This window comes from Xiphophorus couchianus, chromosome 16 (genome assembly GCF_001444195.1).
Source record: "Xiphophorus couchianus chromosome 16, X_couchianus-1.0, whole genome shotgun sequence".
NCBI lineage: Eukaryota > Metazoa > Chordata > Actinopteri > Cyprinodontiformes > Poeciliidae > Xiphophorus > Xiphophorus couchianus.
Window position 1 is genome coordinate 17,167,841 of NC_040243.1, and position 22,950 is coordinate 17,190,790.

Here is a 22,950-nt window from a genome sequence, read left to right on the forward strand (position 1 = left end):
GAGTTCAAGACTCAGAGCAAAAGAAAAAGTCAGATCCATGTTAAAGTTTTTTCAATTTTCACCAATTTCATTTATTTTTTCCTCTCTCAACTGTGAAGGTCAGTTTGACTTTGTTAAGTGAACACAGAAGATTTTCAAATGCGGGTTCAGATCTCACAAGACTTGTACAGTATTTCATCACATATGCTGCAACTTCTAAACTTCATAAATAATTGAGATGCAAGATTTTTGGACCTCAAGTTACCATCATCTATATATCTATACAAGATAAAATGTCAAAACAAAATTCCTCTCAACTAAAACAAGTTTATATGTTTCACAGATTATTTTTTTTTATTTTTTTTTTTAAAAAGGTAAATAACTCCAACAGGAATGACTGAACAAGCATATATACTACGATGGATTTAGATACTGACATAGCTTGGGTATGTTATTGTACCACATATATTATCTCAGTCCAAAAGTTTAAAATCCCTTTGTAATTTTCCTTGTAAAACCTCTGATAATAAAAACACATTATTTTAAACTTTACCATTAAACAAACAAAAGAAAAAACAATGCACTTAACATCAAGAAAATATACATATTTTAGTTATTTTGAAATAAACAAAAACAATCTGTAATTTTATGATAATTGCTTTAGAGAAAAAGCTTTGTTTCAGAGGTCATAAAGTAACAATGGTTTAAAAATCTGTTTTTTTGTCTGTTCGGTTTAATCGGTATCCCTATGCTGGACTCCTTAATTCTCGTTTGTATAAAGAGCCTTTGTTGTATACAGGAAACATTTTCCATGGGCTTTATAGCACAGAGTTGTGTATTGGTGTCTTCCTATTATTAAATCGACCTAACCTCATAATAAAGTGAGATTAACTCATTTAGATTCTTTCTTATCACAATTTTTTGTTTTCAAATACATCATATTCTTGAATTTGTAATGTTAGACTGATGAAAGGCAGGTACTGTAATATCTTTTGAGAATTTTATCATTTTAAGGTTTTGTACAGATGCTGTTTTTCTGAATTGAATGAGTGCACCAGTATTTCCTGCTTAATTGAACAACCATAGACATCACTGCAAAAGAGAAAACAAAGATCAACCAGGCTGCAACAAAGAGATGCAGATGCATTGAACTGAATTAATGAGAAAAACTGAGTTTTTTTTCTCAATTGAGTCTATTTGTCACTTTGTGAGCTGAAAAAACTAAGCAATTCCCCCAGGCAATGAAACTGCTATGACAGTGGAAAAAAAGAAACTTATCCTGAGACGGCGAGATAATTGTTCATTTAAATAAGAAAAGCAATCATTTTTTAGCAAAAAATGAAAAGTAAAGAAGTAAAATGACCGCAATCAAATTTTGCATTGAGGCGTAACAGACTTAAGGAGGCAGTTTAAACCCACAACATGAATTTGTTATTATTTATTAACCTTGTACACACAATGCACTGAGCACAGTCAGGGTCATCTTAGCTCAGCACATTTCAACAAATTAAATATTAATACATGGAAATGTGTTTAAACAGCACACAATATTTAGAAAGATGAGGCTTTGGGGCAAAGCAGAAAAACTTTCCCTTTATAGAAACTGAATAAAAGCATTCTTGTGCTACGCTGTTTCATGCATTGTCTATGCCTCACAGCAACCTTATTTAGTCAAATGTCCATTCTTTACTCCATTTCTATTTCTTTAATGTACATTGATCCATGACTTAAATAAAACCCAGGATAGAGTGGTTCAGTAAAAGTTGTGCGTACTGTGTGCAGGTGAGTCAATTCATCTGGAGACACTTCAAAGAAGGACAAAATACCTGCTGGCCAGTCCAAATACACTCCAAGGTTCCGTGTTTTAAACTCAGTCAAAATCCATTCAGTGGAATCATTGTGCCAAAAAGTTCCATCTGTGGACCAGGACCAAGATTTCTCATTCCTTCCTAAAGAAAACTCACTACTAATGTCTCCACTCCGGGCGATACTTTTGTATGCCACTCCCACCTCACCGTCTGCCAAACTGTGAAACTCAACCTCCCAGTAATGGCGCTCTGTCAGACCCTCTTTACAAAGAACCTGTTGCAAATCAAATCTGTCTGGATGATTAGGATAATGTTGCTTCTCTTGATCAAAATGTGCTTGTTTATTGTCTTTCGTCAAAGTGATTCTTCCCCCTGCAGTGTTTTCATCCAGCGTCAGATCACAGGCATCTATAAAGAACATTATAAACATAATTAATTCTTGAACATCACATTTAAAATCTGGTAATATCATCCTGACTAATCGAAGTAGTCAAGTCTAGCAACGCTAATTTACACGCAGAACTAAAATTTGTCCAAGTAATCCCATCCCAGTTGCCTGCCTTACATGTAAACAAGTTTAGCATCAGCGCACTGAGATTTTAACATATAGAAAAACTCAATAAAATGGTCCAACACACACTTGCAAAACTCTTTAGTGGATGTCTGTGATGCTGTATAAACTGGACATTTCAGGCATTTGTGCAAAATTATATTGAAGTTTGTAGTCCAGATATTTTCTCAATCCATGAAACCACAACTTTTAATGAGCAGGATACCAACGAGTAAAGATTTCATCTGAAAGAAAACTTTCAGATAATTCCAGAAAGCTGTTATTAGCTGTCTGCAGTCAAGGGAGTAAATCCCATCTCATTATTGGGGGGGACCATAAACAGGCAAATTTATTAAGAGCAATTTTGGGCGGGGTCAGCAAAGTCACAGTGAAATGTAACGTAAAATGTGGTTTAAAAAGGTTTTAAGCCACATTCAAGCTGCAGGACCAAAAATGACTAGTAATGTAGATCAAATGTGTTTTTCTCAGTAAGCAAACTGTTGAGAAGTAATTGTTTTTGTTGTTGTTGTTGTTGTTTTTGAGAAGATTGTTTTTGTTGTTGTTTTGTTTTTGAGAAGACTGTTTTTGTTGCCATGTTAAAAGGTGTTTCTCTAATGTTTCCAAGACAGATTGCTTTCAGGCTGTCAAACCAAAGCAGACACATTCAAGTGCCGTGGAACATATCTGAACATGTCAAAGGGGCTCCTAAGTATTTAGCTTAAGACCTCCAAAATAAAGGTGCCAGAACCTGGCGACCTGGAAAAGTAAACGATTATTTACTTCAATTTATTTAAAAATAAATATTTGGAGTCAAATAATTATGTAGTAATGCAGCAACTAAATACATTTACATGTGTAAATGTCTTGACTGATGCTCTTTTAAGATGAGGCTGGTCAGAGTATTATAAAAGATCAACTAGGTTTTCACACAAACCATAAATTGGATTTACAGACAATGAGCTGAGAAGGAGAAAATATCCACAGAGCAGAAGTTATTTTTATGAAAATGCCTTTTTAGTGTCAGAGCAGAATGGGCAGATTGGTTTGAAATGACAGAAAAGCAACAGCACCTACAATAATGTGGGTCACTTAGACTGAGCAAAACAGAAACCAATTTTGTAATCTAAGGCGTTCAGGCCTTATCAGTGTGTTGTCTCCTTATCAACACACTGATAAGGAGGCAAACCTTCAAAGCTCTTGAAGGTTTGAAGGTATTATAAGCTGCTGCTTATAATATTGGAAACTGCTAAGTGGAAGATAAACAAATGTCTATAATAAAAAGCTATATACTTACATCTTCGCAGTAGTTTATGGTTAACCCAGCATTCTTCATTATGGTCCACACTGATGGCAGGGAATAGAGTAAAAAAAATAAAATATACAATTATCACATAAAAGATGCATGTACCAAAAAAAGCCAAACTCAATCTTGCATCTTAATGCTGAAATAATAAGTTCAGACTCAAGTGAGCTCTTACTTAAGATTTTCTAGACTGCAGTGTGAATCTCTTTGTTTCTCAGTCAGGGTTTTGATTCCTTGATTTGTCAGGTGATTAAAGCTTAGGTCCAACTCCCTGAGGTTGCAGTAGTCGGACATCAGAACCTTTGCCAGGGAGGAACATCCATCTTCTGTCACTTTACAGAAAGACAGCCTGGAGAAATCAACCAGCTGACATTTCAGAAAACATAATCTCAGATCGACCATGTCTATCATCCTTTGTGTTTTAAAATGATAGCATTGAGAAACAGCATTTTGTAGACCAGGGGTGTCAAACTCCAGTCCTCAACAGCCACTGTCCTGCAGTTTTTAGATGTGCCACAAGTATAAAACACTGGATTGAAATGGCTTAATTACCTCCTCCTTGTGTAGATCAGTTCTCCAGAACCTTGCTACTGACCTAATTATTCTATTCAGGTGTGGTGCAGCAGAGGCACATCTAAAAGTTGCAGGGCAGTGGCCCTCGAGAACTGGAGTTTGACACCTGTGTTGTAGACTAACCTTAATGTCTCTAAACCACAATGTGAACTTGTCAGTGCGCTACAGAGTTTCTCTACTCCAGAATCATGCAGGTCATTGTAGCTCAAGTCCAGCTCTCTTAAAGGTGTAGGTCTGGAACTGAGTGCCAAAGCCAGGGTCTCACAACCTCTCGCAGTAAACTTGTTGTGACTGAGGCTGAATAAAAAGTAAATCTCATCAAACTGAGTAGTCATTAAAACATTTAAAAGGAGAAACAATGCACTGTTTTGCAATTCACTGACTAATTTATAACATTGCAAACATCAATAATGTTGAAATTGAGACTGTATGTTGTGGTAAGAAGTACGCTTTTCAGTAGATCCCACAGTTGCTGGAGAGAATCTGTCTTTCACCTGTGTGCTAGAGTAAAGAAAAGCATGCAGTTTATTTTTGATATTACCTCAGGGTCTCCAGTGCACAGCTTGTGCTCATCAATGACGATGATAGGATCTCAAGTTCTGAGTCGGCAAAATTGAGGTAATTCAGTTCTAGTTCTCTCAGATTTGTCGAGTCGGTTGTGAATGCCTTCCCTATCTCATTGCAGATTTTTCTAATCTCATTTCTGTTCAGCCTTAGCCTTGAAATGGAAAATAAAAGTGATGATTTAATGTACAGACAGGTGATACCAACATGATAGGTTAATTTCTATAACTGAAAAAAAGAAGTTAAATACTGTGTTTCTAAGATAATTATATAGTGGATGATAAAATTTAAGTAATTTTGATGCAGCATGAACATTACTTGCAATAGTAAAGCTTTGAAGACATCAGTCTACAAAGGATAAATCTGGTTTTTTACCATATGGAGAAATTCATAGGGAACTATGTCCAGTAAAACACATTTTCAACACTGACCTGAGCTTCTCCAATTTCTGGCACTGAAGCGCCTCAGAGATCACCGGCAGTAGTGATTTTCCCAGCACGTTTTCACTCAGTTCCAGTTCTCTTATGTTGGAGATTACTGATGTTACAGCCGAGGACAACTCTTCTGCCACTGACATTGAGTGTCCGTTTCCTGAAAGACTGCACAACACAATGAGCAAAACTAAGACAAATCTGTTGAATAAACACAATATGTTTGGATCAATTTGAACTATTCATTATTTAACTGGCGCCTTCTACACAAAAACAAGGTGATAACAGCCATAAAAGCCTTAGACTCCTAAGACTGCTCCTCATTTGTTTTGATATATCATGCTGCATAAGCAGACAGAAAACATCATATCAATAAAGTCTCTTTTAGAAAAAAGAAAAAGAAATCCTTAGAGGTGCAAGCCTGTGTGTGGAGCATTTTTGGTTAAAACATGCTTGTTCTTCATTCGGTGAAGTGACGTACAATATTAGGGTAGCCCAATATATCCTCAAGTTAGAGTAGAGTGTTTTTTTGTTTTTGTATTTTTTTTTTCAAAAAGTTAATTAAACATAACCACTGGCAACAGTATACAATTTACTCAGTAAACACTTCCATTTGTAATAATCGACTCCTATTCCACAGAAGGTTTATTGGCAAAATAATGGCTCCTGCAGTGTCAATATTATTAACAACTATTAGGGGAGCAACTTGTGCAAAGTGTTATTTAGCCAAAACCCAGACAGTGGAATTATCTCCTTTTTGAAGCTTCTGAACCTTTTTCTTGCCTTAGCAATATTTCTAATAAGTTATGGAAAGTTACCTTCAAAATTTAAGGTTTGAATTAAATTTATTTGAGTTGTTCTTTCTCGGGCACCTTTAATGCAACTAATTTAGCCTTTATCACGATGCATCAGATGTCTCTGACACCTCACCTACTTTATAGTAACAGTCAGAACAATGCATTTAAACAAGTGATAATTTTGTTTCTTTTGTACTTTGTTCTATATCAGTAAAAAAAAAAGAAAAACAACAATGAAAATATAACTTTCACTGACCTGAGAGCCTCCAGTTTACATGGAGAGTTTTTCAGTCCATCAATCAGTACAGTAATACCTTTATCATTAAAAGTATTATGTACAAGATGTAGTTCAGTTAGTGGAGAGCGTGGACTCCACAGAGCCGAAGAAATAGTTTCACAAATCCAGAGGTCAAGATCTGCACCTGATATTCTGCAAAAATGAGACAAGCCTTTAAAGTGAAATTATGTTTTACAGACAAAGAAGTAATATGCCACTTAAAAGGAAACATGGGGTTCTATGAAGTGGTTATAGTTGATCACTACCTTAAAGAATCTGCTCATCTGAGAGACCTAGTCCTTGGTCCCCTGTTATGACTTCAAGCTTTGAGTAAACATTTGTTTCTGATGCTCTTTGTTGGTTTGCATGAGTAAAACTGGCATGTGGTTCCATGATTACCCAAGAGAGTAAATTAAAATTGTACTTTTTTTATGATTTACCTTTAAAACAGCAGTCTCTAACTGCAGTTCTTGATTCCTGCAACTTTTAGACTTGTCCACTTGAATTAAATGGTGAAACTGCCTTAGCATGCAGTCAAGCTCTACAGAGATCTGCTAATGAGTTCATAGTTGAGCCAAGTGGGCTGACACATAAAGACATCTAAAGGTTGCAGGACACCTGCCCTTGAGGACTAGAGTTTCAGGACACTGCCTTAAAAACCTATTCTAGAAGAGCTATAATTTGTTACCCATGCATCTTTTGTTTAAATACAGTATATAATAAAGTCCAACATGATATACTGCTGTATTAACCAGTTTTGGTTGATTATACCAACTCGCACAGGTACAATGTTTATTTATTTATTTAGTTATTTAAGTTTTGTGGTGACAGATTTAAATCTAAAATTTTTATTAATAATCTTATTGAGCTAATTAAGTTATTACTGGCTGAAACACATAGTTCTTCTATCATTTAATTAATTTGCTCTGAAGTTTACATATGCACACTTGTTAGTTTTTACCCTGTGAGTGTGTGAAACAAAAGTCAAGTTCCTTTTTTTGCTCACAATCTTGACCAATATAGATGATTCTGATCACTGTAGTCCTTTTTTAACTGAAACCTCTAAGAGACTCAGCAAACCCACACTGTAATATTACAAAGCAATTAATAGTATCACTAACCAAAAACCAAAAGATAACTCACCTGGCCTTTCTACAGTTTCTCACAGCTGGGACAATCCTGAAAATGCCCTTTACTTTTGTTGTGTATTTCGCCAGATCAAATTCCTCAATAGGTGTAGCTGACATTAGCATTAAGTCAGCCAAAGCTGAACACTGAACAGGGGTGAGCTGTGTTTCTGGGTACTGATTTGGATTCAGAAACTGTCTCACGCTGTCGTACAGGGAATCATCTTTCAGTTCAGTCATACAGTGAACAAGGTTCAAACACCTGTCTGGAGAGCAGTCCAAAAGATCAATTTCTGTTATACTTGTCCTGATATTCTCAACAACTTCAGAGTGGTCCTCTGTTTGCTGAATGAGCCCTTGAAGCTGTTTTTGTGTCGACTCTAAGGACATGCCAATGAGGAACCTAAGAAACATGTCCAGTTCTCCTGTCTTTCTCGAAGTTGAATTAGCTATCGCAATTTCCATTAGCTCATCCAAAGGGAGATCAACTGGGTGAACATCCAAGATTGTCTTCAGCTCGTCCTCAGATCCTATCAGAAGGAAATCTCTGAGGCTTTGAGAGTCAATTGTTTTACTTGCAAAACTCCTGTACACAAAGAGAGCAGCAAAGTACTCCTGAATTGTCAAATGCACAAAGCAGTAAAGCTTCTTTGAGTGAAAGATGCTCTCTTCTTTGAATATTGTGGTACACAACCCACAGTCGACTCCAGCTTTCTTCGTGTCAATGCCATAACTTTTTAGATCATCACTGCTGAATATAATTTCCCCTTTGTTTAGTTTTTCAAATGCCATTCTGCCCAGTTTGAAGATGAAATCTTCATTCAATCTGAAGATTTCAGTGATCTCTAACTCGTTTTCCTTGTCGTATTTCTCAACAGCGATCCTTATCTGAATACAAAAGAAGTGTGTGTACATTTCAATAAGAGTTGTGGGTATCTTAGTGGTTTTCTCCCGACTGCTTTCCATTTTTAAAAGCAAGTACTCAAAAACCTTTGAGGCAATCCAACAGAAGATGGGTATGTGACACATGATAAATAAGCTCCGTGAGTTCTTAATATGATCAATTATTTTTTCAGCGACCATTGTGTTCTGAACTCTATTCCTGAAGTACTGTATTTTCTGTGGATCATCGAAACCTCTGACTTCTGTCCATTGATAGACATATTCTTTGGGGATGCGCTGAACAGCTCCTGGTCTTGAAGTTATCCAGACAAGCGCAGAGGGCAGAAGATGTTCCCTAATGAGATTAGTCACCAGGATGTCTACAGATGATTCCTTTGTTGGGTCTGTCAATCTTTTAGTTGTTTGAAAGTTCAGTTTAAGCTGACTTTCATCAAGGCCATCAAAAATGAACAAAACGTTGTAATTAGCAAAATCTTTAGCAACTGCTATGTTCTTGAGTACAGGATGAAATTCTTTAACAAGAGTCTCAAGGCTGAACTCATCGTCTTTGACCAAATTAAGCTCCCTGAATGGAATCATGAAGATGAAGTCCAGGTCTGGATTTGCTTTTCCGTCTGCCCAGTCAAGAATGAATTTTTTTACAGACACAGTTTTACCGATTCCAGCAATCCCCTTGGTCATCACTGTTCTAATAGCTCTCATTTCTGGTGTGCTTTGAAATATATTGTTGCAGTTTATCTTAATTCCTTCTGTTGCTTGAGTTCTATACTTGTCTTCAATCTCCCAAATCTCATGCTGCTTATTGACATGTTCGTTTTCTCCTTGAACAATGTGAAGCTCCGTATAAATCTGATCCAATAATTTTATTTCTTTATTATCTTTTTCGGTGCCTTCCAACTCCCATGCGCACTTTTTTCTCAAGTATTCTTTGTTATTTTTGATGACGTCTTTAATGATATCTTCAGCTGTGGGAAAAACAGTGAAAAAATGTTAAGTTTTATTTTTACATCGTATCATTACTTTATTTTTAAGCATGTTATTTACTCGTGTACATTTTGATCATTTTTTCAGATGAACTTACACACTTGCACATTCCTTTTGAGCACAGTACGCTATAAGCTGCACAGTATTTATGCTAAAATTTTGCCCCTACTATACACTGCACATTGTATTCTATTGTGTGATAATCTTGGGGTGAAAGTTCAGGTAAGCCAGGTCTCTCCTGTTTGCACATTTAAAAAGTGCCTACATGTGGTCAAATTTTTAGCATAATTAAAAAATACTTGGGTTAAACTGAGTGTCAGTACAGCATCCCAACGTATGTAATTAATTGTGCCAGCAAAGCATCTGTATAGCATAACAAGAGATTAGTTGCAATGTGCACAGCACAAGATTTCTCATAATAATAGAAATAATAACCTTCATTTGACCAGATAAAAAGTATTGTAGAGATTATCACCATTTATATTCATAGACTTACATTATTTTAGCTTTAAAGGCATCAAAGCATAAAATAATAAAAACAGCTAATAAAAACATGACTATCAACAACAATGGCATTTAACAAAACTCACTTCTTCACGGTCCTTCAGCAGTGCTTTTAATGTCACCTGCTGTGTCAATTTATAGTCTTGAGGAAAATCATTTCAATCACTGAGGGCAGCATATTTCAATGCTCACTTAGCCACGTCTGTCCTAACTTTGGGAACTTGTGGGACATAGATATAAAAGCATTTTACTTTGTGGAAGCTTGACTTAGCTAGGAATGGATTTACATGTGCTGCTATTGGAATCAGTGCGTAAACCAGGAATGGTGTTTATGTATTTTTGTAAAAAAAATGTTAAAGAAGTCATATATGTGACAGTGTAACAGCTACCTTTGGCAAACATCATAACTATAAAAAAAAACATAGACATGAAGTAAACATAACATACTTTCACAAGTCTCAGGTTGAATTTTTCCAAGGATATCGTAGAAAGCTGCTTTTGCCTTTGGAGAATTAAGTGCTCTAAAGAGTTTTCTCATTCGATCCTGGTTCACAGAGGAGGCTTTGATTTGGTCATACGTCTCCTGGTGGATTATCTTCAACTTGAGAATCTGGTCAGCTATGGTCATCACTGGAACTACACTCTGAATAAGCTCCGGCATGTTACTGTCCACCCAAGTTGCTTGTTTTAATTTAAAAAAAAAAGGTTATTGCACAACATAGCAACAACTCAATTATACTTATGTAATTCTACATTAGGAAACTGTATTTAGACTTTTCATCTTATCTACTTACCTTTCTCCTCAGCTGATACAAGTTTGGATGAGCTGACAAAAGACAAGAGCAACTTAACTATATAGAAATTAGAGATGCTTCAAGCTAGTTTTATTGCAGTGCTTTAAGTGGAACAAATAAGTGCAGGTAGTTCCCTAAAAGTCATAAAAATATGAGACAGAAACATACTATTTTTATATAGATCTGCCTATCGATCTAATTCAGTAGTTTTAATAAATTAAATGACAAAGAACAAAGCCGACTCTGAATCAAATCCAAGTGACTGTCTTGCAGCGCATAATAAAACAGCAAATTGAAATAATTGTTCTTTTGTTGTTGTTCTTTTTTAGAAAATCCTGTATAACAGTTTGAGTTTTGTTAATCTATAATGTTGTGCATTTTTTTCAGTTATACAGCTGGATGTATAGTCACACCCTTTGTCAGGGGTGTCTAAATCCAGTCCTCAAGAGGCACCATCCTGCAGATTTTAAATGCATTCCTGCTCCCACACATCAAATAGCTGAATTCCCTCACCAGCAGCAGGCATGGTATGAGCAGCTCATCTGATTTAGATGTGTTGGGAAAGGAGTGTAGGTACTTGGTAGGTAGGCAGCTCTCAAAAACTGGACTTGGAAATCCTTGCCCTGCATGTATAATGATAAATGCACCTTGAATAATCCTTAGCAGGATAAAAAATATATAATAAAGCTTACCTTGGATTGTGAACTTCATGAGATGCATCATTTGCCAAACTGATAAAGTTCTCAGTAGAGTCCCTTGTCTCAAAAGAAATATGTTCTGCTTGAATAGATAAAGTCTCTCCCATCAATGTTTGCGTTTCATCTTTCACGTCCTCTAAATGTGATGGCCGTGCAGCTGAGTAAGTGTCTCCTTGTTTCTCTTTGTCAGAGTCGTCATTCCTTTTATCAGTTTTACGGATGCCTTTTGTCACGTCCTTATCCCTCGTGGTGGCACAGCACTTGTTCCCCATGATGTTATTTCTTCACCACAGTGACTCTGTCAGGTATGAAATATTTTAAAGCAAAAACCAATCCAAACAAAGAAACTTTGCATGCTGTTCATCAAGGTTTACAAAGGGCTTAAACAAGCTCTTTAAAAGTGAAAGTAGAAGTCTTGTTTTCTGATCTTTGATCGTCTCATGTTTTACAAGTGAAGATAAACCATTTACCATACTTCTTGTTTTATTTTAGCTGTTAATAATTAACATTAATGTATCATTTGAGACATGTGGTAAAATACTTTACCTTGACATCATGTAGTAAGCAAGAGCAGAAAATCTGGGGGTCAAATAACGTGTTTAGTCTTATAAGCCTGTGAGCAGTTATTTTTTCCGGAGACAGGAAGTAGTCACTCACAGAGTGAAAACCCAACTGTAAGACTGTGTGTCTGTGTGTGTGTGTGGGGGGGGGGGGGGGATGTTTCAGGCTATCCACATGAATTCATCTCATAATAAGAACTATTCCTGTAACTGTTCTGCCACAACAGATTTTAACAGAACGTTTGTTGATAAGGACAATAGAAAAAAGCTTGCATAAATCTTATATTAAGATATCTGCTCTGGCTTCTCATGTCTCTCAGGCTACATTTTAAGATTTCAGACTATCACCATTTTTTATTGTTTTGTTGTGTTCAGAGACGTGCAGAAACTGACTTAAAAAATGTAGCACTTATGCAATAAAGGATGCAAACACAAATATCACTACAGTTGAGGCTTTAATCATAATATTGGATTAAAAATAACATTAACAGACTAACCTCACTCCAACCCTGCTTATATGTGCTGAGACCTTTTGATTACACGTGTAAAATAAAAAGGAAATGAATATACTTATGTACCCGTGGAAACCACTGGTACAGAGAACCAAACTCCTTTCATTATTTTAGCTTGCCCACTCTCTCCAGAAGATGGCAGTATAGACCGTCTCCCACACATGTCAGAAATGATGGCTAACCAGAACAAAATCAGAAGGGTGTTTCGCAAAACTGGGATAGCAGATTGAGTTGGGATTTTCCACATATCCTGACTTAATTAAGCCTCGATTCATGCAATCAGATTCATAATTAAAGCCCCACAATTCATTGTAAATATGTGGCAAGACTTGAATATGAATGTTCACAGACTCTCTGTGTCCCATCTGAATGAGTTTGAGTTAGTTTGTAAAAATTGGGAAAGGTATTAGTTTTGGTATGATGTGAAAACATACCCCCAAAATAACTAAAAATAACTCACATAAAGTCAGATATGCTCATCTTTGAAGTGTACTGTACATTCCTACTCATTCGGTTCTACTCTGTTTGTTACCTTAAGGAAGTTAGAGGGTTGACACTTACAAGTATTTAAATGTCAGAATCAATATCAACCATATTTTGGGCTACATACGTAATTTATTAAAATTAACCACCAGACAAGAACGCCATCAAATACAGACCAATGGTAATTACATTATGAAGTCAGAGATATAAACAGGCTCAAAATCTAAAAATGAAACAATCATATCTTAACACATAGAAGATTTTACATTAAATGAATTATGAAGAAAAATTCTAAGTATCAATGGCTACAGAAATGATTGAACAAAGTCACAGGAAAAGTTCAAGTTTACTCAGGAGATTTTTTGAACTCACTATGCAACAAATTTTCTTTTTATTTTTGCTCTCATTGGGTTATCTACCATAATTACAAAAATACATTTAAACCGAGTGTTGTGCTTGTTGTTGATTTGTGCTTTGTTTTTTTTTTATAATATGGAACACATTTTTTTGAGGCCAATGATGTAGACACAAAGTTTGTTCCTCATAAAGGTTTCAATGTGGATTATGTTATGTATTCTAATCTCATCAATTTTGTAAAACAGTTATTTGCTTTTATTTACAGAATAGCACCTACCACCTCTGCTCTGGATAAGCACCAACATTTATTTTGCTGATAAAACAGTGAAAACTTACACACTTGTCTCATACAACACAAATTAGATTAGATTAGTTTAGGGTAGCCATTGGTAAAAATAGTTAACTTGAAGAAAAGGCACATGTTAACTGAGGAAGGAAGGTTACTAATCCCACCATAACTTAAGTTGTCAGAAACAGAAACTGTGACACTGTCACTATTAGGCAAGGCCAAAGTTTGATGGTCCACAGTCTGCTGATAATAACAACAACGGTAATCTTCCTCATGGTTATATTGACTTCAAGAAATCTAAACGTAGAGGAGTTGGTACTTGATAGCACTATCTACAGAAATGCTTCAACAAAGTCATGGGAAAGCCTCTAGTTTATTCAACTAACTTTTAAAACTTTTTCTTATCCCTTTTTTTTCCATTACACCCGGTAACCTATCTGCCGTTTCTCCCTCATAGAAGTTTATATGTGAGTTATTTTGTGCTCTTTCATCTCAACAGTTATGTAAATAATTACATGCTCTTTGCATCAGCACTATGATTTATGTTACTGATTACATAGTGACAACTTACACACTCACCTCATGCAACATTCATTAGATTACATTAGTTTAGGATAGCCATATAATAGGAGATTGAGGAAGGGTCACACACATGAACTTCAGTTATTAGTAACAGAAACTGTGACATTGTCACTTAGAGGGGAGGTGAAAGTTTTATATTCCACAAGTTTTTCATAATAACAGCGGTAATCTCCCTCATGATTATTATTGGCTTCAAGAAATCTGAACGTAGAGGAGTTGGTACTTGATTGTTGGGTCTTATTGAATGATCCAGAGGTCTTCTGCAGGGTGAATGAGCCGCCTAAATATTGAGTGGAGACAGAACAATTGATGGCAATGAGGTCACCAAAAGTAACCAGGCCTGCAGGCTCCATGGTGATGCTTGGTTTTGGAAGAATCACTAAAAACAATGAGAATGTTATTTATGTCATTTTGAACTATTTGATTAAACTAATTTCACAAACACTTACCTGTCACATTCAGGTTGACATTATCACTAAAAACAGAGCTAGAATCTCTTCTTTGAAACTGACACTGGTACGATCCCTCATTTGTAAAGTTGACTTGATGGATATGTAAAATAGCAGAGTTGCTGCTTGAGTCCACAGTCTGGGTGAAAGGACCTGGGGTCTTTGTGAAGATGAATGATCCTATTACTTCCACTCCAGTGATAGAACAAGTAATGTGGACATCCTGGCCCCACATAACCACACCAGTGGGCTGGATGGTGATGTTGGGCTTTGGTAGGCTCACTGAAAAGTAACACAATGTCAAATTAGAAAGATTTAAAAGAGGACCAGAGTGCAGACTGGAGACTCACATGGACATAAATAATTTATTGACATAGCCAGATAGGTTGAAGCAGAACAAAATAATGCTGACAATGGAGGATCCAGGACACAATGAATGACAATGCAGTAAACCAGAAAGAAACAGTGGAGAAAAAACAACTTAAATATACTCTGTGAAAGTGAAAAACAATCTAAAACATAAAGAGCAGAAATTACCATTTAGCTGGACAGAATCACTCAAGTTGGTGCTCAAGTCTTGATTAAAAGACCTTCTTTGAAACTGACACTGGTACGATCCACGATCCACCAAGCTGACTTGATTGATTTGAAATGAAGCCGAGCTGCTGCTTGTATTTACAACATGAATGATTGGTCCTGATGTTTTCTTGAAGATAAATGATCCTCCTACTTGACCCTCAGAGACTGAGCAAGTGATGTTGACAGTCTGACCAAAAGAAGCCACACCAGCAGGATACAAAGTGATGCTGGGCTTTGGAAGAAATACTGAAAAAAAAAAACACAAGAAAAAAGCTTTACAGCCCAAAGACTTCTGTCATAATTCACAGTGAGGGGACGTCACAGCAAATTTTAGAGATCTCATAAGAAGTGGCAAATGTAAATTAATACATAATTACCAGTTAGTTGGAGAGAATCACTGAAGCTGGTGTTGACGTCTTGATCAGAAACTCTCCTTTGAAACAGACACTGGTATAATCCTTCATCTCTCAAGTTAGCTTGAGTGATATGGAAGCTAACTGTGTTGCTACTCGAGCTTACAGTTTGGATGAAATTACCAGGCATTCTCCTGAAGACAAATAATCCTCCTACCCGTCCCTCGATGACTGAACAGGTGAGAGTGGCATCCTGACCCCACATCACCCCACTGGCATAATCCAAGCTGATGGTCGGCTGTGAAAGGTTCACTAAAAAGCAACAAAAATGTCATGTCTTTCCTATGTTTAATCAAATGGCTAAAGCTATTAAAAAATAATTACCAGTTAGCCAGACAGGGTCACTAAAGTTGGTGTGAAACACTTCACCAGAGACCGTTCTTTGAAACTGACACTGGTACAATCCCTCATTTCCCAAAGTGACTTGCCCGATATGGAAAGTAGCTGAGTTGTTGCTTGAGTTTACAGTCTGCATGACAGAACCAGGAGGGTTTGTGAACGTAAATGATCCATTCAATCCATCCATAACGTTACATACGATGCTGATACTCTGACCCCAGGAAACCAGACCAGTAGGCTGCAAGGTGATGTTGGGTTTTGGAATTTCACCTGAAAAATGGTGCAAAGATTGGTCACCTGTTATAATCCTTTCAACCCTATAGTAAGCTCAGTTAATCTGCAAAATAAAAATAAAAACACACCTTTTATATAGAGTGAGACATTGCTGCTGAAGCTTGTGCTGAAGTCATCATTAGAAATCCTCACTTTAAACTGACACTGGTAGTCTCCCTCATCGGTAAAGGTAACTTTAGGGATATTTAGAGTAGCAGAGTTGCTGCTTGAGTTCACAGTCTCACTGAAACTTCCTGAAGACTTCCTGAAGATAAATGACCCTCCTCCTTGTTCATTAGTGACTGAACAAACCATTCTAACATCCTGATCGAGAGTAATCACTCCAGAGGGTTCAATGCTGATCGTGGGTGCTGGAAAGATCACTAAAGAAATGACACAGTTGTTATTGTCTTGGCACATTTATTTAGAGTTTTAAGAGTAAATGGATGCAAAAAAGTAATACCTCTTAGCTGGACTGTGTCACTAAAGAGAGTGGTGAAGTTTTCATTGGGAAGTATGATTTGAAGCTGACACTTGTACCAACCCTGATCAATGAAAGTGGCCTGAAGGATATAGAAAGTAGCAGAGCTGCTGCTTGAGTTCACGGCCTGGCTGAATGAGCCTGTGGTCTTCGTCAAGATAAATATCCCTCTTACTTGTGCATCAGTGACTGAACAACTGATGCTGACATTATGACCCAAGGTGATGTCACCTTGAGGAGTAAGTCCAATAGTGGGCCTTATAGGGCCTGTCAAAAAACACAATATATAGTGTCAGAGTCACATAGTGTCACCATAACATCGTAAATACATTTCATAAAGGACTGACAAGCTTCAGATTTGGCATCATTTCTTTACAATAACAACACAAATTCTATTTTCTTGTATTTATTTCGGCACTTTTATACAGTTCTTTGTCAACAAAAGGCTTGTGATTGACTTATTACACAATGGATGCGCTTACTGCACTGTTTCTGGATGTAATATACAAAATATTACATTACGTTTTCCCTTAAAGTTACTTAACGTGCTTTATTTATTTCCTGAAATACTGCATATATCTTTTTAAATCAGTCCCAGAATTATGGAGAGGTACAGTCAATGTGTAATCTCTACCACTTACATTGGTAGGGATTTTTTGGAGGGTTGCAAAACATTTGAATTCATAAAATAATGACTACAGTAGAACTTTTTCCCAATGAGGATTTAAATTAGGTTCAATTACTGCAAGTTTTTACCAATACGTTTAGTAGAAAAAATACATTACCTGAACAGATGACACCAGCATCCTGACTGTGATTACAGTTCTGAGCTCCATCTCTACTGTACGAACACTCAGGCAGATATCTTTCGCTCCCTGTGCAAGTCACTTCATTAATTTCTCCTATTCCCTCTCCAAAGTGAAGGACACTCAGAGATGTGCCACATCCCAGCTGTCTGCAAATCACTCGAGCTTCATTTATGTCCCAGCTGTTATTGCAGACGGTTCCCCAGGATCCATTGTTGAAGATTTCAACTCTTCCAGAGCATCTACTTGGCCCAATTAACCTGCTCAGGCCGGCTATGAAAGCATGAGGCACAATTAATAGGCAAATGCTGAATGGGAAAAACAGGACGTAATAAAACATATACAAGCAATTTGACTGATTCTTTTGTTCAATGGCATTGTTCTGAAATGTGTCTAAAAAGTAGAGCTTTACCAAAATGACGCAAATGAACACATTTTAGGAAAATTCGACAATAAAGGGGCTAAAGATGACTGGAGACTAATCAAAAGTAGCTTAAACTGAGTATTAGTTTAATAAATATGCTCTCTATTCAAACAAATAGTAAAATTTTGCTTGTCACAGTAAAACATCTGAACAGGAAGCTGGCCTCTGTGTTTGTGGAAAACCTTTGCATCCCCAAATATTTGCATATTTTCAACATTCATCCCACATGCTATTTAAAATAGGGACAAAGAGTTTTTGAAAGGAAAATATTTGGTAAAATGTATATATGAGCAGTTTAAAAGATGGTCACTGGTTTATTGCAAAACAAATATGTATGAGAGTACACAATGCCAACATATAATACTAAAAGATGATGAGCTGCTGCATCAAGTCTTTTCTCTAATAGAAGCTTGTATTAGAAAGACAAGCCAGAGAACAAAACTGTTCTACTAGAATTCATGTTTCCATGTTGGTTTTGAACTAAAACTACATTTAGAGAGCAGTGATGAACATTTTCTCACCTGAGCAGATCACACCAGCATCCTGACTATGACTGCAGTTATGATCTAAGTATCCTCTGTGTGAGCACCGAGTCAGATGTGTTTCATTCCCCATACAGGCCACATCATCAAGCAGGATTTTATCTCTTCCTTTTCCAAAGTACGCCGAGTGAGGAGCAGCCACGGCTACCCCACAGTTCAACTGACTGCAGACCACCTGAGCATCATTCAAGTCCCAGCCGTCATCACACACTGTTTGCCAGGCAGCATTATAGTAGATTTCAACTCGTCCAGCGCACCAAGACGGCCCCGTTAGACGGACTGGATAATCTATCAAGTGCATAAGATTCAACTGTTGATGTATAATAATCATGAAGAAATTAATAATAAATTATGGAAAGTACAAAGAAACTGAGCCAGACCTGAACAGTAGACATAAGCATAGTAACCATATTGGTATGTCCAAGAATTACTGTGCTGACATTCCATTAGAGAAAATTCACTTCCTGAACAGCTCAAATCAGGCAGCAATGTGCTGCCTGAAGAGTAGCCTGAAAGGGAGATTGCTGGACCACAGCCCATCTGTCTGCAGGCCACATTTGCAGCATTCATGTCAAAGCCGTTATAACTGAGTACGCTCCATCCCCAATTGTGGTATAAGTGGACATATCCATTGCATGATTGAAATGGCAAGATCTGTTGAGCTATAAGAAGATAACAAAAAGAAATAAGCATATGCTGTTTTATTGACTTTACATAGGTGTGGCTACAACAAGAAGCAGGAACAAGCCATATTTGTTTAAGAAAGACACTTCTGAATAACTACATCACTTTAACGAAAGAGAACTGTGAGTTGGCTACTATTCTCAATACAGCTAATCTCACATCCATCACTATAACAGGACTGAACTGACTTTATCAGAAATCCTGAGTACTGTGTGTTACCTAAAACATTGGATTTCTACAGTATATACACTTACGGTAACAAGTGACGCCTGCATCCTCGACATGCTCACAGTTGTGGGTTCCAAATCCCCTGTGGTAGCATTCAGAAAGAGACTTTTCATTTCCTGAACAGCCAACATCATCCAGCCAGATTTTTCCTGTGCCTTCACCAAAGTAAGCGGATGCATGAACAATGAATGGTGGACCACAGCCTAACTGTTTACAGACTACATTAGCATCATTATTATCCCAGCCATCATCACAGACTGTTCCCCATTCTCCATTGTGGTAGATTTCAACTCTTCCAGTGCAATACCCATCTGACCTCGAACCAACCAATCTGACAACGTTGCCTGAAACAAAATAAACAATAAATAATCACTTTAAAAAATAAGTATTATACAAACAATAACTACAAAAGTTGGAGATATGGACTGACCTGTAGCAGCTGAAGATAAGCACAGGAGAACAGAAACTGTAGTAGAGAGAGAGAGAGAGAAAAAAAACACTTGGTCATGAGAACAAAGTAATAAAACACCAGAAAAGCTTTGAAAACATTAAAAAAAAATACTATTTTTGACAAAGACTCTGATAAATCCGGAGCATATACTGGCCATGTTTTTGGTATATCTTATCTGACAAGTTCTTCACATGTCAGCTGTTGAACGCCTGGCTTTCAAGATATACAATGACTGCTCTTCAACATATTACCATAATAAAATCACAGTTCACAGCTACAGTGCCTTGCGAAAGTATTCGGCCCCCTTGAACTTTTCAACCTTTTGTTGCTTTTCATTCTTCAAACATAAAGATCTAAACTTTTTATTATTTTGTGAAGAATCAACGACAAGTGGGACACAATCGTGAGGTGAAACGAAATTTAATGGATATTTTAAACTTTAACAAATAAAAAAACGCAAAAGTTTTATATTTATAATATTGAGTTAATACTTTGTAGCGCCACCTTTTGCTGTGATTACAGCTGCTAATCGCTTGGGGTATGTCTCTATCAGTTTTGCACAGCTCAGCTCAGTGAGGTTGGATGGAGAGCGCTTGTGAACAGCAGGTTTCAGCTCTTTTCACAGATTCTCGATTGGATTCAGGTCTGGACTTTGACTTGGCCATTCTAACACCCGGATACGTTTATTTATGAATCATTCCATTGTAGATTTTGTTTTTATGTCTGGGATCATTGTCTTGTTGGAAGATAAATCTCCCTCCCAGTCTCAGGTCTTTTGCAGACCCCAACAAGTTTTCTTGGCTGCATCTCTGATCAGTCTTCTCCTTGTTCGAGATGAAAGTTTAGAGGGACGGCCGGGTCTTGGTAGATTTGCAGTGGTCTGAGACTCCTTCCATGTCAATATGATCGCTTGCACAATGCTCCTTAAGATGTTTAAAGTTTGGGAAATCTTTTTGAATCCAAATCCGGCTTTAAACGTCTCCTCAACAGTATCTCGGACCTGCCTGGTGTGTTCCTTGGTCTTCATGACGCTCTCTGCGCTTTAAACACAACCCTGAGACTATCACAGAGCAGGTGCATTAATACGGGGATTTGATTACACACAGGTGGATTCTATTTATCATCATCAGTGATTTAGGACAACATTGGATCATTCAGAGATCCTCACTGAACCTTTGGAGCGAGTTTGCTGCACTGAAAGTAAAGGGGCCAGATAATATTGCACGCCCCACTTTTGCAGTTTTTTATTTGTTAAAAAAGTCCAAGTCCAAAATATCCAATAAATTTCGTTTATTCAAAGCACAATTTATTGCTCATTATGTCTATTGTTCAGTACTACAATCTAAAGAACAATCCTTCCAGTCAAATATTTGGTCCAACTAAACAGCAAAAGCACAAAATCTTACCAAGTGTTTTTGGTCTAGTTTCTACTGCATCTCAGTGCACTTGAAATAAAATAAAAGTAAAGCTTGTTTTAAGTCAATAATTCCTTAATATTGATCAAAAAGTATTATTTCCTTTGGCAGATAATTTTACTTATTACAAGACGTGCTTTCCATAAGTGAAACAATCTGCCAGTGGAACTTGGACTTTTTTTTTTTAATCAATAAGCTCCACTGTCTTGCTGAAAAACTCATTATAAGTTACTTTTGTCTTAATTCAGAAAAACTAGAGCAAAAACACATTCATTCGTTCATTCTACAATTTTCCTATATTGAACATTTTAATAATACATTATTCTAAATTAAATATTTTACTCACCTGAAATCAGTCCCAATAACGGATCTAACATCTTTGCAGCCTGAAAAGTTGGTTACTCATCAATGACCTAATGAAAACACTACAGGACAGAACAGCAGATGGTACCATTCACGATTGGCCACTTAGTCAACCCAATGGGAGGAGAGAGTACAGGTTTGTATCCTGATCAGTATTTACACAAAAAAGGATGTTTGTATGTACTGAAATCTGAGCCAGATACATGACCTCATACTGTACTTCCTTGTACTCAAAGAAGCGCTTTTTTTTCTTTTCTTTTTTTGTTACTATGGATGTATTTACTGCAAACACAGAGCTGCTGCTAGTCATGTTGCTAGCTGGAAATCTTATCTGTCCCTCATATGTCAAAATATGAAGAATTTAATCAAACAGGTACTGTTTTATTATTCGATTTTTTTTTTTTTAGGAAAAACATTTCACACTAGGCGACACTCAGGCCCAACACTTTCTATTTCTTTATAATTGCTCACTCAATGTGTTACTGATACAAACTAGTACATGATAACTTTGCTTTCCTTGTATGGCAAGCTGTTGAACGCCTGGCTAGTATTTCTTGGAAACCACTTGGGAAGTGTAAGAAGGGAAAACATATGTATATCAGACTCTATTAATTTAATTTGAAAAGGAAGAAAGCAAACCTTTCATTTAATTGCCAATAATGCTTTTTTTGTGTCTTGGTCTGTGACATAAAATCCAAATAAAATACATTGAAGTATTTATCTCTGGGGACGAGGTCGCCGAGGTGGTTGAGAAGCTCCTTGGTGGCAAGGCTCCGGGGGTGGATGAGATCCGCCCGGAGTTCCTTAAGGCTCTGGATGTTGTAGGGTTGTGTTGGCTGACGCGACTCTGCAATATCGCATTGACATCGGGGGCAGTTCCCCTGGACTGGCAGACCGGGGTGGTGGTCCCCCTGTTCAAAAAGGGGGACCGGAGGGTGTGCTCCAATTATAGAGGGGTCACACTCTTAAGCCTCCCTGACAAGGTCTATTCAGGGGTCCTGGAGAGGAGGGTCCATCGGATAGTCGAACCTCGGATCCAGGAAGAGCAGTGTGGTTTTCGTCCTGGTCGTGGAACACTGGACCAGCTCTACACCCTCGGCAGGGTCCTGGAGGGTGCATGGGAGTTCGCCCAACCAGTCTACATGTGTTTTGTGGACTTGGAGAAGGCGTTCGACCGTGTCCCTCGGGGAGCCCTGTGGGGGGTTCTCCGGGAGTATGGGGTACCGGGCCCTTTGATACGGGCTGTCAGGTCCCTGTATGACCGGTGTCAGAGTCTGGTCCGCATTGCCGGCAGTAAGTCGGGCTCGTTTCCGGTGAGAGTTGGACTCCGCCAGGGCTGCCCTTTGTCACCGATTCTGTTCATTACTTTCATGGACAGAATTTCTAGGCGCAACCAAGGTGTTGAGGGGATCCGATTTGGTGGCCTTA

At 37.4% G+C, this 22,950-nt stretch overlaps 2 protein-coding genes across 2 annotated transcripts; both read right to left on the bottom strand.

Moving 5' to 3' along the window:
* Positions 1–692: 692 nt before the first annotated feature.
* On the bottom strand, positions 693–11,964 carry LOC114160339 (protein NLRC3-like). The gene is made up of 12 exons (XM_028042894.1): positions 11,839–11,964; positions 11,287–11,590; positions 10,595–10,626; positions 10,248–10,481; positions 7,426–9,277; positions 6,262–6,435; positions 5,209–5,376; positions 4,755–4,931; positions 4,337–4,510; positions 3,816–3,989; positions 3,632–3,681; positions 693–2,195 (listed from the first exon to the last, which is right to left on the bottom strand). The coding sequence occupies exons 2-12, from the start codon at positions 11,562–11,564 to the stop codon at positions 1,666–1,668; spliced, it is 3,843 nt and encodes a 1,280-aa protein (XP_027898695.1). The 5' UTR covers positions 11,565–11,590; positions 11,839–11,964; the 3' UTR covers positions 693–1,665.
* A 995-nt stretch (positions 11,965–12,959) lies between these two features.
* On the bottom strand, positions 12,960–21,783 carry LOC114160479 (deleted in malignant brain tumors 1 protein-like). Its single transcript, XM_028043080.1, has 13 exons — positions 21,506–21,783; positions 19,724–19,759; positions 19,320–19,637; positions 18,762–19,043; positions 18,361–18,669; positions 17,395–17,688; positions 16,592–16,876; positions 16,218–16,511; positions 15,841–16,125; positions 15,481–15,768; positions 15,062–15,349; positions 14,525–14,806; positions 12,960–14,454 (listed from the first exon to the last, which is right to left on the bottom strand). The coding sequence occupies exons 1-13, from the start codon at positions 21,534–21,536 to the stop codon at positions 14,153–14,155; spliced, it is 3,294 nt and encodes a 1,097-aa protein (XP_027898881.1). The 5' UTR covers positions 21,537–21,783; the 3' UTR covers positions 12,960–14,152.
* Positions 21,784–22,950: the final 1,167 nt, after the last annotated feature.